The sequence below is a fragment of the Somniosus microcephalus genome, chromosome 3 (genome assembly GCF_052327205.1).
Source record: "Somniosus microcephalus isolate GS21.2 chromosome 3, FLI_Smic_1.0, whole genome shotgun sequence".
NCBI lineage: Eukaryota > Metazoa > Chordata > Chondrichthyes > Squaliformes > Somniosidae > Somniosus > Somniosus microcephalus.
In genome coordinates this window covers 58199031-58215022 of record NC_140989.1, presented here as the reverse complement: position 1 = coordinate 58215022, position 15992 = coordinate 58199031, and the positions used below count along the sequence as shown (strand labels likewise).

Here is a 15992-nt window from a genome sequence, read left to right as displayed (position 1 = left end):
ATTTGCTGGGACACCTTGATTGGAGAACCAGGCCCAGCTCTCCACAGCTTCCCCTGCAACTCTCTGGACTCCGATGGATCACTGGGCGGTTGCCCCCTGATCGACGCCCGTTGCTCTGGCTTCGACCTCCAAGAAGCTTCTTCCTAGGGATGGATCCCCGTGAGGTGATGCAGTACTGCAGGTGAGTTCGAACCTGCTCGTCGCCACTGTAGTGTCCGCGCATTAATAACACACGGACTGCAGGAGAACGATAATAAGAGATGTTTACTGCACAGAGAGTATGCTGGAACTGAAAGTACAGAAGCCTGCTACTGCTTTATATACAGGTGTGGTCACTGCCGGTACTACAGCATAAAAGCAGTTCTCTCTTAAAGGTACATACACAACACATACTATTTACTATCTTATATACTTCTATAAGATCACCTCTCTGATGGCTTCTTTCCAGGCTAAAAAGTCAAACTCTTGATACTAGGGACCAACCTCCCCTCTGCAGTGCCTCTAGTGCTTGAATATCTCCTCTGTTTCTTGGCAACCAGAACTGGACACTGTACTCAAGGTACGGTCTGACCAGAGCACTTTACAGTTTGATCACAACTTCCCGTGACTTGTATTCCACTGCTTTGGCGATGTAGTTTATTCTATTGGCTTTGTTGATTGCTGCTGTTCGGCATTGATTGGACATGTTGAGTGTTGAATCTACTAGAATCCCGAGGTCTCTTTAAACCTAATCCTTAGCTATTTCAACACCATTCATGAATATGTATGTCACCCATTTTTCCTTCCTATGTGCAATACTTTACACTTGTCTGCATTTGTAAATTATTGCCTTAGCAGTAAATGTTAAAAAGAGAGAAGCGGACATGTTTAATATAAGTGCAAACATCTTTGAAAACGCATATAAAATATGAATTCTATTTTCAAGACAACCTATATAAAGATTCCACCTATTTAGAATAATTGGCTAGTGGGAGATGAGAGTAGCTGCCCTTGGCAGCAAATCAACATTCGATGGCGTATGGCAAAACTGATCTCAATGGGGGTCAAGGAGAAAAACCTCCAATGGTTGGACTCATACATGACACAAAAGAAGATATTTACGGCAACTGCAGGCCATTGCTGCATGCGTTCCTCAGTGAAGTGTCCGTGGCCCAACCGTCTTCAGCTGTTTCATCAATGATCTTTAGGAGTGATGATTCCGAAGTGTTCAGCTCCATTCACAACTCCTCGGATAATGAAGCATCCTGTGCCTACCTACAGCAGGACCTGGATAACCCCCCAGGCTGAGACTGACAAGTGGCAGGTAACATTCACACTACATAAGTGTAAGGTAATGACCATCTCAGACTAGAGAAAGCCCAGCCAGCTCCCCCTGACCTTCAATAGCACAACTATTGCTGAGTTCTCCACCATCATCATCTTGGAGAAATCCAGTGAAAAAAGCTTAACTGGACCAGCCATTTAAACACCCTGGTTACAGGAGCAGGGCAGAAATTGGGTAGTCGGTGATGAATAACACCTCCTGACCCCTCAAAGCCCCTCCACCATCTGCAAGGCTCAAGTCAGGAGTATGATGGATGCAGCCACAACAACACTCAAGAAGCTGAACACAATTCAGGCCAGAGCACGTTTTCTGATCAGCACCCCTGCCACTGGACTCTATCCACCCCCTCCATTGCTGGAATGCTGGCTGCAGTATGTACCATCTACAATATGCACTGCAGCAACTTACCAAGGTTACTTCCACAGCACCTCCCTGCCTTGCCAGTTTTACCACCAAGAAGGACAAAAGCAGCAACATTGTGGGAGCACCATCATCTATAAATTCCCCTTTGAGTCAGACACCGTCCTGACTTGGATATATATCACCATTCCTTCATCGCTGCGTCAAAATCCTGGAATACTCTACCTAACACCATCATGAGAGCACCATCACCATAAAGCCTGCCACAGTTCAAGCAGAAGGCCTACCACCACCTTTTTGGGCAACTCAAGATTGTCAATAAGTGCCAGCATTGCCCACATCCTGGGAACAAATAAAAAGACTACTGTCCGTTCCAAATACATTAACAAATCAGATTACAAGTGAATGAAGATAAGCAATCATAAGGATCGGTCCTTGGACCCCAGCTATTCACAATATATATTAATGATTTAGACAAGGGAACTAGATGTAATATCTCCAAGTTTGCAGATGACACAAAGCTGGGTGGACGTGTGTGCTGTGAGGAGGATGCCGAGAAACTCCAGGATGATTTGGACAGGTTGGGTGATTGGGCAGAAGCATGGCAGATGCAATATAATGTGGATAATGTGAGGTTATCCACTTTGGTGTCAAAAACAGGAAGGCAGATTATTATCTGAATGGCAATAGATTGGGAGAAGGGGAAGTGCAACGAGACCTGGGTGTCCTTGTGCACCAGTCACTGAAGGTAAGCATGCAGGTGCAGCAGGCGGTTAAGAAGGCAAATGGTATGTTGGCCTTTGTAGCGAGAGGGTTTGAGTACAGGAACAAGGATGTCTTGCTGCAGTTGTACAGGGCCTTGGTGAGACCACATCTTGAGTATTGTGTGCAGTTTTGGTCGCCTTATCTGAGGAAGGATGTTTTTGCCATGGAGGGAGTGCAGCGAAGATTCACCAGGCTGATGCCTGGGATGGCAGGAATGACGTATGAGGAGAGATTGGGTCGATTGGGCTTATACTCGCTGGAGTTTAGAAGAATGAGAGGGGATCTCATTGAAACTTATAAAATTCTGACAGGACTGGACAGACTAGATGCAGGAAGGATGTTCCCGATGGTCGGGGAGTCCAGAACCAGGAGTCACAGTCTAAGGATAAGGGGTAAGCCATTTAGGACAGAAATGAGGAGGAATTTCTTCACCCAGAGAGTGGTGAACCTGTGGAATTCTCTACCACAGAAGGCAGTGGAGGCTAATTCATTAAATATATTCAAGAAGGAGTTGGATATATTTTTTAAGGCTAAAGGGATCAAGGGGTATGGGGAGAAAGCAGCGACCGGGTACTGAATTTGGATGATCAGCCATGATCGCATTGAATGGCGGAGCAGGCTCGAGGGGCCGAATGGCCTACTCCTGCTCCTATCTTCTATGTTTCTATGTTTCAAAATTCCACCCCAAAGTTGCACATTTTAGACCCTGTTTCTCTGGGTTTCTGATCCACTGTTAGATTTGAGACACTGTGCATTGTTGTATATAATGCTCATTAATAGAGAGGTTATAGAAAACAACTCTAAGGCTACACTGATGGCACACCAATTTATCCAGTGAGTAGCTAAATAATGTAGATCGGGGCTGGGGGGAGGTGGTCCCAGAATCAAATAACACAATGTTACACTGACAATAGAAGTCAAGTCCTCCAGGGGCTGAGTCAGACGAACAAATAGTATGATTCTTAAATTTAAAAAAATAAGTTTCTTTGGATATATTTTCCAAACGATAATGTTCCCAAGTTAATGTCTATGTTAACGTGCTCAGGTATTTATTAAAGGCAGTAAGCATTCATACGAGAATAGGGCTTTCAGATAAAAAATACTTCTCTGTATGGTTATTGCAGCAATTGAATAATTGTGCAGTTTTAACTACATTGTCTGTACTTATAGAGAACATAATTACACTTTACTGTGGACAACCATCTGCATAAATTGTTTACATAGTACATACAGGGTATATGATTGTATATACATAGCCAGTCATCAACAGTGAAAAGCAGAACATGTTGCCTTTAAAGTTAGAAAATATAGTTCTAATTGTATGATTTATTGAATGAAAAGTACTACAGTAACTGTAGTTGTGATATAGAGTGTAATAGAATGGAAGAATCACATCAAAAATTTAGCCAGACATGTGCATCTTATTTACATGGATCTAATCTGTTTTCTATGCCATATCTTTGTAATCCATCAGAACAAGCTGGTGCATGCTCAGTACGACATTTCATCCAAAGGATTGTGTATCAAATTGTACATTGCAGTCCGTAACACTTCACAGTGTCCATATTCACTTAAAAGGCTGATGCTACAAAAAACTGAAATGTATCACAATAGTGGGGTTAAATTGACTGCTTAACCACAATACTACTGAGCATTTCTACGGTAGCCCTTATTACTACTCAGTGCTGAAATTAAGTTTATGTTCATGTCTGTACAATTTGTGCTCAGCTCTTGTTACTCTTTTTTTTAACTGTTTCTAGGATACTGGATCTCAACACTTCTACCTTTTAACAAGACAGAAACTGACCATGGCTGAGGGTTCAGAGATGGCTGGAGATATAGACTGGAAAGAGCGGTGTATGACTCTTGAGTCACAGTTGCTCAAGTTTCGTGTGCAGGCCAGCAAAATCCGAGAGCTTCTTGCAGAGAAGGCAAGTAAACATCAACAGTTGAGACAGGGATTTTAGATATGGGTGGGGTGGGGGGGGGGGGGGCGGTGCGGCGGGGTTATGTCTTTAAACCATACATAACAGGCTTTCTTTATGTTTGTCAAAGTGAGAGATGTGGAATATATTTCCACTTTTTCTTCCCAGTGCTGAAGGAGATTGATGTAATTCAGAGGCATCATGAAAACTTAGCAAAAAGCTCCTACTGGATCAGCATGACACCTGCCTGAATGACATGGGCAACTCGTGTCAAATTAAGAATAGTTTTGTGGGGTAGGTTGCGTTCACTTACAAATAGTGATGAGAACAATTGAATTAAAAAAGGTTAAAAGTGAACTCATTCCCAGAGGTGGAAGGACACTATTCTGACTCAGTGCCTAACAGCAGAAGCGATTTTAGCCCTACTCGTCTGGCGGGCGGGCAGTTAAAATCGGCCGAGTGACTTACCGCTGATGTCCTGCTCTGATCCCACTGTCTGGAATTTTAACCTCTTTTGAGAAGGTAGCAAGAATACCCGCCTGAAGCAGGGCCCTGCTTTAAATATACAGATCGGGGCCTGATGATGTGATCGAGCCCCAACTGCAACTTTATTTGGTGGCCTGAGCGAGGAATATGTTTTGGCTTTCCTGCCAGGTGAAGATAGTGGGAAGAGGATCCAGGGCCAGAAGAGGCCCAAACAGGTAAGTTTTGAAAAACTTTTTTTTGCTCTCCTTGTGGGGTCAGGAGTGCTCCTCTGGGCCCCACAAGTAAAGTTTAGGCCCTTCCCTATACTGGGCTCTTCTATCCTCTATCCCCCCCCACGGCCCCCCGGTAAGTCCCTCCGAAAACACCTCTCCATGACTTAAACTTGTTGCCGGTGATTGCTCTTTCAGCACCAGCCAGCTGCCTCCTGCCACTCAATATCTGGACTGAGGCTTGAACCCACAACCTTCTGACTCCGAGGCGAGCGTGTTACCACTGAACCAAGGCTGAGACCTGCTACACATTGGAAGCATTTAAAAACAAAAATTGTTTCAAAATTTTGAAATCAAGTACACAGCATATAGGTGCATATACAGTAGAGTTAGAAGACTGTGATGCATTCTAGAAATGTAGGGTCTTGGTATTACCAAATCAGTTATTTTACAAAAGTGTGAAGAGTTTCTGAAAAGTTATTTAAGAAGTTAGCTTTTCAGTTATGAGATCTTGCTTTGCTTTAAAGAGCAAATAGTTTTATAGCTACTACCCATCTGATTTATAGCACTTATTAGTCATTTGTTATGTCACATGTTTCCGTTAAATCTCAACATTTATAAACTTCTACAGGACTGTTTATTTGGAACATTTCTCCAACAAACGTGTTTACAATATACCACATTGTTTTGAATTTGTGTGAGAAAAAGAAAATAATGTCTGGAGCATTTGTCTCTCTGATAAACAATGTTTTCTGCCTCAATTGTTAACTGATGCACTGTAACTCAACTCAACAACTCACCCCAGCCAGTTCCCACAACAAAACCATACTTTTTTTTAAAGGAATAAGGAGAGGTTGGGGGAAGCATTCTCAGTACTAAGTCTTCTGCCATAAGTATTATTTAAAATAATTTGATTATTTGGTTAATTTTCTCACCTGCACTATTGCAGTCACTATTAGAAATCCCATCACTCCTCTGAACTTCTGTGTCTTGTTCCTCCTGAGCTATGAAGTTGATCTACATGTGTCCTAGATTTGCTTTGGAACAAATTAGAGGTCAGCCCAGAATTACCCAAGCTGGGGAAAATTACTGCTGATTGAGTACATTATTGCAGGTCGCCTTGCAGCTCTACAGTAAAGAATTGGGTTTACACATTGAAACCTGGGTTAGAATCCCAGCCTTGACTGCCATTTAAACTTGAATTTCAAAACCATCATCATCACCCACTCCTCAAAAAATCCACCCTCGGCCGTTCTGTCCTTGCAAACTACCACCTCATCTCCAACCTCTCTTTCCACTACAAAGTCCTTGAACGTGTTGTTATCTCCCAGATCTATGCCATCTCTCCCACAAATCCCTGTTCAATTCACTCTAATCAGGTGAATCCCACAGCAGTGAAACAGATCTAGCCAAAATCTTGAGCAACATTCTATGACGGTGGTGCACCATCTCTCATCTGCAGCCTTTGGCACATTTCACCACATTATTCTCCTCCAACACCTCTCCTCCGTTGTTCAGCTCAGTAAGACTGTTCTCACTTGGTTCTAAAAGCTGGGAAGTGGTGTGCCACAAGGATCGGTGGCGGGACCACTGTTGTTCACGATTTACTTAAACGATTTGGACTTGGAAATCGGAAGTACAATTTGAAAATTTGCGGACGACACCAAATTGGGGGGTGTAGTTAATACAGAGGAAGACTGCGACAAAATACAGGAAGGCATTAATAAACTTGCAGAATCAGCATGTAATTGGCAAATGAACTTCATGAATATAGATAACTGTGAGGTGGTACACTTTGGTAGGAAGAACAAGGAGGCCACATACTCCTTGGAAAATAAGTGTCTAACTGGGACAGAGGAATCTGGGGCTACAGACACACAAATCACTAAAAGTAGCAACGTAGGTTAATAAGGCCATTAAAAAAAAAAGCACTGGGGTTCATTTCTATAGGGATAGAATTGAAAAGCAGAGAAATTATATTAAATTTGTATAGAACCTTGGTTAGACCTCACTTGGAGTATTGTGAACAGTTCTGGTCTCCATATTATAGAAAGGATGTAGAGGCACTGGAAAAGGTGCAAAAAAGATTTACCAGAACCGAGAGGTTATACCCATCAGGAATGATTGAACAGACTGGGGCGCTTTACTCTCGAAAAGTGAAGACTGAGGGATGATCTGATAGAGGTCTTTAAGATTATGAAATGGTTTGATAGGGTAGACGTAGAGAAGATGTTTCCACTTGCGGTCGAGACCATAACTGGGGCCCAGAAGTATATTCCGTAGGGACCGCTCCCTCCTCGACGCCTTAGTCCACTCCTCTACCACCCCCAGCACCCCTTCCCCTTCGCCCGGCACCTTCCCGTGCAAGCGCAGGAGATGCAACTCATGCCCTTATACCTCCCCCTTTCCCACTGTCCAGGGCCCCAAACACCCCTTCCAGGTGAAACAGCGATTTACTTGTACTTCTTGCAATTTAGTATACTGTATTCGCTGCTCACGATGTGGTCTCCTCTACATTGAGGAGACCAAACGCAGATTGGGTGACCGCTTTGCGGAACACCTCCGTTCAGTCTGTAAGGGGGACCCTGAGCTCCTGGTGGTCTGTCACTTTAATTCACCGCCCCATTCCCACTCAGACCTCACCGTCCTCGGCCTCTTGCATTGTTCCACGGAAGCTTAGCGTAAGCTCGAGGAACAGCACCTCATCTTTCGATTAGGCACTCTACAGCCCTCTGGACTCAACATAGAGTTCAACAATTTCAGATCATAACCTCGACCCCTATCACATATATTATAATATATATATTTTTTTTATCCACACTTTTTGATTGGCCTTTTTTTCTTCCCTCCCACATGGCAGCTGTCCTTCATTCTGCCAGCGCAATTCACACTTCATCTAGAGCCATCCTTTGTTTCTTAACCTGTCCCATTACCATCTCCTCTTGCCTTGAATATCTCTTAATGTCTCTCAATGTCTCTTAATCTCTCCTGCTTTCTATCCTATCACTGACCTTCCCTTTTGTTCTTTCATCCCTTCCCCCTTTTCCCAGCCCCTAGACTTGCTTTAAAATCTATTCCATTTCCTGTTTTTTTCCAGTTCTGACGAAAGGTCTTCGACCTGAAACGTTAACTTTGTTTCTCTCTCCACGGATGCTGCCTGGCCTGCTGAGTTTTTCCAGCATCCGCAGTATTTTGCTATTATTTTTATCCCAGAAGTATAAGATAGTTACTAATAAATCCAATAGGGAATTCAGGAGAAACTTTTTTACACAGAGAGTGGTTAGAATGTGAAACTCGCTAACACAAGGAGTAGTTGAGGTAACTAGCATAGATATTTATGGGGAAGCTAGATAAGCACATGAGGACGAAAGGAATAGAAGGATATGTTGATGGGTTTAGTTGAAGAAGGGTGGGAGGAGGCGCGTGTGGAGCATAAACGCTGGCATGGATCTGTTGGGCCAAAGAGCCTGTTTTTATGCTGTAAATACTATGCAATACTCTTACAGTTCCATAAGCTGAGCCATTGTAAAACTCTTTATATGATTTTTTTTTAAAACACATACTAATGTTAGTGAAAAAGTCAGTTGAGTATAAAGCGAATTGATTGGTATTGGTGTACATATGGTTTTACTGACATCCTTGCAAGCTTTTTTTCTTAGCTTTTCATCTGTTGTGTGTCATGATATCATCTCTTTCAAATAAAAAAATATTTAATGGATGTCATGTCATATGTGATATAATAATCTCAATCCCAAAGACTGTATGAAAACAAGATGCGTTACTTTCTCATCACAGATGTATTTTGTATGAAAACCAAGTGCAAATTAACTTTTTCAGAAGCCAGGGCTTTTTCCTCCCAGGGCATTGACCTCTTTTTGAGTACTTTCTGGATAATTAATCAGATTGTTGTTGAATGTCTCTGAGGCCAGGAAATGAAGTGCAGTCTCTGTATGACGTAAATGCATCCTGGGTTTCAATGACCTGGCCTAGAGACTACGACAGTCCCAACAGAGGATGTTGAGATGTTTAAAATAATTGAAGCCTCGAGTGGAAAATATACAAAGAACATGTGATTGATAATTTTTTTTAATTAAAAAGAGACGGATACGCAGTAATGTTCAGTGACGAGTTTTTTGACTTGGGGAGAATGCTTGGCGGAGTGAAAGGGTAATCATATGATCGGAGGAGGAAAGACTTTGAATTAATAATCATTTCCTTGAGCTCACGGGAAGAAGATGCATAGTTAGGTTATTGGCAGTCATATTTGATGAATTGCTGATGCATGGACAATGTACATGGTGGGGGCGGGGGGGTGGGTGGCGGGAGGGGGGATGCGGGATGATGTTTCTCCGTGTCCCCAGACTAAGGAGAATGCATAATTGTGTCCCCAAGCAAGGACGGATGTTTTAAAAAATCAGCAATCTCCTGATTGTTACCCAATGACCCATGTTGGAAATTGGACGTATATGGACGACAGGTAAGGAAAGGATTGCACTCTGTTGTGATGCACAATCACGGTTGAATAGCCTTCCAGTATTTAGTTTCTAGGCTCAAACATGAAAAATGGCCACCTGCATGAGGTAATGGAGATCTGCCAGCAAGCAGGAAACTGCACCCCAGGAAGAGTTAGGGCCTCCAGGGTGGGATAAAAGAAAAGAAAGTGTACATTTATTCAAGCCTTTAAATATATCTGAACAATTGAAGCTGTACACAGTATCAAAATAAAAGAGATAAAATGCTCTGTTGGATTTTGCAAAACTGTTTAACATTTAATATTCTATACAATTGTAAGATCTGAACTTAGCATACAAAATTCATTGTTCTGAAGAGCATTTTTTACTTCGTTGCCAACACTGCTGACAGGTTAATAGTAAATACAGGGAAGGTCTTTCACTAGTTTCTTACAAATAAACTCACATTTGCAAAAATATACTACAGTTCAGTTATATATAACATTTTTTTTACTCATTGCATGCTGTTTCCCCATCTAAATAAACACATTTTATGATATTTTTCCACAAATTAAAATTTGTTCTTTACATAATGTTTTCTGGAGTCCTTAAATTTAAGGAGAAAATGGATAAATGATTAATAGAGTTGACCTCTGAAGTTATTCTCCGATCCTAAATGAAGTAACATCTACTGGGATGAGGCAAGCCAACCTCATTTTATTTAGACTTTGCAGCTAAAAGGGACTTTCAACCCATCAGCATGGCTTGATTTAAATTCTATTGGGATAGGATAGAAAGCCATACTTTAACCCATTGCAATGTCTAGTCTTCATTGCTTTATTTTTACAATTTTTGCCATATTTTATTCCTTCTTTTATCTTAGGACAGTTCCACGTCTGTGCTATTGTACTCTGTCAAGAGGGCGGGATAGTCTAGCCAACAGAGCATCTCCATTAAGACCATTGGGGGAAAAATTTGGTTGCTTTGCACCTCCCTAGGGCGCTAACGGGGCGCAAAGCAACTAGCGCCCAGGCGCAGCGCCACCCACGCCTCCCGCGAAATTCAGCGGGAGGTTAGTGGCGGCGGTAACCGGTAGCGCCCCGCTGCGCTGCCGGCGATGATGTCATCGCCATGCTTGTGCCCCGGCCGCGATCTTCAGGAGCGCCCCCGACTTACCACCGGATGCTATGCCCAACGGGGTCAGGATGACCTATCTGTGGCCGGGGAGGCGCTATTTAAAGGTGAGGTGCGGGGCGGCCATTTTTGTTGCTGACTGCCTGCCAGCACCTGTCTGCACTCCCATCCCCGGCCTCCTGAACCGCCCCCGCCCCCGCCCCCCCCCCCCCCGCGGAGTGCCGGCTGCGCACCAAGACCCCGGCACTTCTCTTGAGTAGCGAGCTCTTTTGACGGCATTCCCAATCTCCAGGGGCCCAGCTGGGCCTCGGGTCGCGCTGTGCAAGGCTCCTCCCCTTTAAGAAGGGGAGGAAGGCCTGCAATACCATGGCGCGACGTGCCGCAGTGCCACGCAATATTCCCTCGCAGCACCCCAAGAGGGATGCGGGGCGCTTCCAGTAGCGCCCCGCTTCCCTCTTGGGGCGCTACCATTCAATTTCCAGTAGCACCCCGGCGAAGTTAGCGCCCCAAAGGGGGCGCTACACAATTTTGAGCCCTTAGCTTTATCCCATGGTCAACCCATAAGGAGGAGCACTTCAGCAATGAGAGAAGAGGCCCTACCCTTGGCAGTATTTTCTCTCTCCTTATGGCATGGGCTAAGATCTGCCAACTCTCATCTGATAGATAGCATGACAAAGCAGAGCTTTCATCCTATGCCAAACAGGGAAGAACTTCTGTATTATATTTTTTATGGCAGTAGGTAGCTAGGATAAATGTGATTTTAAAAAGTCTCTCCAAGTAGCTGTAGCTAAAAAATAATTTCTTTGTCTCTGTGTCAGAGGAGTGGCCAATACATAAAGATATCTAAGTATTTACATGGTTTCAGTGAGAAGCAGCTAGAACTTGTATTCAGGAATTATAGAATCATAGAATGGTTGCAGCGCAGAAGGAGGCCATTCAGCCTGTCGAGCCTGTGCCGGCTCTCTGCAAGAGTACTTGCTAGTTCCACTCCCCTGCTCTTTCCCCGTAGCAATTTTTTTCCCTTCAGGTACTTATCCAATTCCCCTTTGAAAGCCATGATTGAGTCTGCCTCCACCACCCTTTCAGGCATTATATTCCAGATCCTAATCACTTGCTGCATAAAGACGTTTTTCCTCATGTTGCCTTTAGTTCTTTAGCCAATCACCTTAAATCTGTGTCCTCGACCCTTCCGCCAATGGGAACAGTTTCTCTCTATCTACTCTGTCCAGACCCCTCATGATTTTGAACACTATCAAATCTCCTCTCCCCCTTCTCTGCTCTAAGGAGAACAACCCCAACTTCTCCAGTCTAGCCACGTAACTGAAGTACTTCATCCCTGGAATCATTCTCGTAAATCTTTTCTGCACCCTCTCTAAGGCCTTCACATTCTTCCTAAAGTGCGGTGCCCAGAATTGGACACAATATTCCAGTTGAGGCCGAATCAGTGTTTTATAAAGATTCATCATAACATCCCTTGCTTTTGTACTCTGTGCTTCTATTTATGAAGCTCACTATCCCATATGCTTTTTTTTACCCCCTTTCTCAACCTGCCCTGCCACCTTCAATCATTTGTGTACATATACCCCCAGGTTTCCCTGTTCATACACCCCCTTTAGGATTGTACCATTTAGTTTATATTGCCTCTCCTCATTCTTCCAACCAAAATGTATCACTCTGCATTTTTCTGTGTTAAATTTCATCTGCCACATGTCCACCCATTTCACCAGCCTGTCTATGTCTTCTTGAAGTCTGTCACTATCCTCCTCACTGTTCACTATACTTCCAAGTTTTGAAATTGTGCCCTATACACCCAAGTCTAAGTCATTAATATACATCAAGAAAATCAGTGGTCTTGATGTGGTCAAGTTTTTTTCAGTGTCTGCAGATTAGAGTAGTAGACAAAATTCATTGAGGCTAATTTCCATATCTGGCGTACATCGAACAGATGGTGAACAAGACAGCCTCTCCGCCTGCCCACTGAGGTTGGCGGGAGGCCCCATCAATTTTCGTGGTTGGGCCTCATTTAAATAGAATAGGCAAACTGCCAGCACTAACTGTGCTGCTTATAGGCAACTCGCCAATTGGAAGGGTGGGAAATCCAACAGGGCATAGACTAATCTGGGCCTGCATCAGCACCTTTATAAGGGAGGGCTGGAAAGATCGTGGGGAGGTCAATGGAGTAGCAGATATAAGCAGCAGGGAAATGTAAAGATCATAACATGCAGAAAGGACGTAAATTTAAGGAGGTATTTAATGCTTAAAAGTCCAGAAATAAATAAGGAAAAGTCACAGATCTGCTGCCAACTTTACCCGACTGCAGTTTATGATCCCTTTAAGTAATGCTACAAAGGGCAATTTCCTGACCTATATTTTCCTTGGATTGTGGACAGGTTGAAGAGGCACCAGTGATAGTACTGATTGACAATAAAATTGCATTTGGGTGCTAACTGTGTCATTTGGCCCCTACTTAAATATATTAATGAGGACGGCTAACTACCAAAATCAAGATTTGCCCGAAAATCGGAACAGGCTGACCTCCAGTGGCATGTTGACAGTTTTTTTTCTTGGTGTGGCGATTCCGGTGTTGGACTGGGGTGGACAAATGTAAGAAGTCACACAAGTGCATTAGCAAGTGCATTAATGAAGAGAGATTGGAGAAATCAGAAATAAAAACAGCAAATGCTGGAAATACTCAGTAGGTCAGGCAGCATCTGTGGAGAGAAAAACAGAGTTAATGTTTCAGGTTGATAACCCTTTGTCAGAACTGGAAAAAGTTAGAGATATAACAGGTTTTAAGCAAGAGCGAGGCAGGGAAAGGGGGAGGGGAGGAATTAACGAAAGGAAAAGTCTGTGATAGGGTGGAAGGCAGGAGAGATTAAATGACAAAAGGGATGATGGTGCAGGGCAAAAGAAGATGGTAATGGGACAAATAAAGAAACACTCCTCAATCACCCCCTCCCCTTCCCACAGCACTTTCCCATACAAGCGCAGGAGATGCAACACCTGCCCTTTTACCTCCTCGCCTCCCACTGTCCAGGGCCCCATACACTCTTTCCAGGTCAAACAGCGATTTACTTGTACTACTTGTAATTTAGCATATTGTATTCGCTGCTCACGATGCGGTCCCCTCTACATTGGGGAGACCAAATGCAGATTGGGTGACCGCTTTGCGGAACACCTCCATTCAGTCCGCAAGCGTGACCCCGAGCTTCCGGTTGCCTGTCACTTTAATTCTCCGCTCCACTCCCACTCTTACCTCTCTGTCCTCGGCCTCCTACACTGTTACATAGAAACATAGAAGATAGGAGCAGGAGTAGGCCATTCGGCCCTTCGAGCCTGCTCCGCCATTCAATGAGATCATGGCTGATCATCCAAATTCAGTACCCTGTCCCTGCCTTCTCCCCATATCCCTTGATCCCTTTAGCCTCAAGAAATATATCCAACTCTTTCTTGAATATATTTAATGAACTGGCCTCCACCGCCCTCTGTGGCAGAGAATTCCACAGGTTCACCACTCTCTGGGTGAAGAAATTCCTCCTCATTTCAGTCCTAAATGGCTTACCCCTTAGACTATGACCCCTGGTTCTGGACTCCCCAGCTATCAGAAACATCCTTTTTGCATCTAGTCTGTCCAGACCTGACAGAATTTTATAGGTTTCGATGAGATCCCCTCTCAATCTTCTAAACTCCAGTGAGTATAAGCCCAATCGACACAATCTCTCCTCGTACGTCATTCCTGCCATCCCAGGTATCAGCCTGGTGAATCTTCGCTGCACTCCCTCCATGGCAAGAACGTCCTTCCTCAGATAAGGTGACCAAAACTGTACACAATACTCAAGGTGCGGTCTCACCAAGGCCCTGTACAACTGCAGCAAGACATCCTTGTTCTTGTACTCGAACCCTCTCGCTATGAAGGCCAACATACCATTTGCCTTCTTAACCGCCTACTGCACCTGCATGCTTACCTTCAGCGACTGGTGCACAATAACACCCAGGTCTCTTTGCACTTCCCCTTCTCCCAATCTATTGCCATTCAAATAATAATCTGCCATCCTGTTTTTGCCACTAAAGTGGATAACCTCACATTTATCCACATTATAGTGCATTTGCCATGTTTCTGCCCAATCACCCAACCTGTCCAAATCATACTGGAGTTTCACCACATCCTCCTCACAGCTTACCCTCCCACCCAGCTTTGTATCGTCTGCAAATTTGGAGATATTACATCCAATTCCCTCGTCCAGATCATTAATATATATTGTGAACAGCTGGGGTCCAATGAAGCTCAGTGTAAGTTCGAGGAACAGCACCTCATTTTTCGATTAGGCACTTTACAGCCTTCCGGACTCAACATTGAGTTCAACAATTTCAGGCTATAACCTCTGCCCCCATTTTTTTGGGATGGCAGCTGTTGATGAATCTGTTTTTCCAATTAACACCTCTTCTAGACCCATCTATTGTTTCTTTACTTGTCCCATTACCATCTCCTTTTACCTTGCACCATCGTCTCTTTTGTCATTTAATCTCTCCTGCCTTCCGCCCTATCACAGTCCTTCCCTTTTGTTCTTTCCTCCCCTCCCGCCTTTCCCTGCCTCTGCACTTGCTTAAAACCTGTTATATCTCTAACATTTTCCAGTTCTGATGAAAGGTCATCGACCTGAAAAGTCTGTTTCTCTCTCCAAATATGTTGCCTGACCTGCTGAGTATTTCCAGCATTTGCTGCATTTATTTCAGATTCCCAGCATCTGCAGTATTTTGGTTTTGTTTGAGAAATCAGGGTTTTTTTTCACTAAAGCTGCGAAGGTCAAGGGGTGACCGGATCATAATCTTAACATCAGAGCCGAGCCTAATTGTACTCTCATCTGTCATCTACGTATATAGGGGGAGAAATTCAGTATAGCCCCGTTTGGGGCGCTAACTTCGCCGGGGCGCTAAAAGTAGCGCTCCCATGCCGGAAATTGGTCGGTTGCGCCCCAAAGGGAAGCGGGACGCTACTGGAGGCACCCCGCCTCCCTCTTGGGGCGCTGCGAGTGAATATCGTGGTGCTACGTGCCGCAGCGCCACATGCTGCAGCACATCACGCTGCGGTATTGCAGGCCTTCCTCCCCTTCTTAAAGGGGAGGGGCCTTGTGCAGCGCGATCTGGGGCCCAGCTGGGCCCCCGGGGATCGGGAGTGCAGGCAAAAGAGCCCGGCACCCAAGAGAAGTGCCGGGTTCTTGGAGCGCAGCCGGCACTCCGTGGGGGGGTGGGGGGGGTGGTTTCCGGAGGCCGGGGACGGGAGCACAGGCAGGTGCTGGCAGGCGGCCAACAACAAAAATGGCCGCCCCGCACCTCGCCT

At 44.4% G+C, this 15992-nt stretch overlaps 1 protein-coding gene across 1 annotated transcript in view; it reads left to right on the top strand.

The window, feature by feature from the left end:
- The window catches only part of plekhh2 (pleckstrin homology domain containing, family H (with MyTH4 domain) member 2), a 146138-nt gene that overhangs the window by 8439 nt on the left and 121707 nt on the right, over positions 1 to 15992 (top strand). Inside the window, exon 2 of the mRNA XM_085980626.1 lies at positions 4210 to 4380. Within this exon, the coding sequence (XP_085836752.1) occupies positions 4258 to 4380 (123 nt within the window). The 5' untranslated portion in view covers positions 4210 to 4257. The remainder of the gene's footprint in view (positions 1 to 4209; positions 4381 to 15992) is intronic.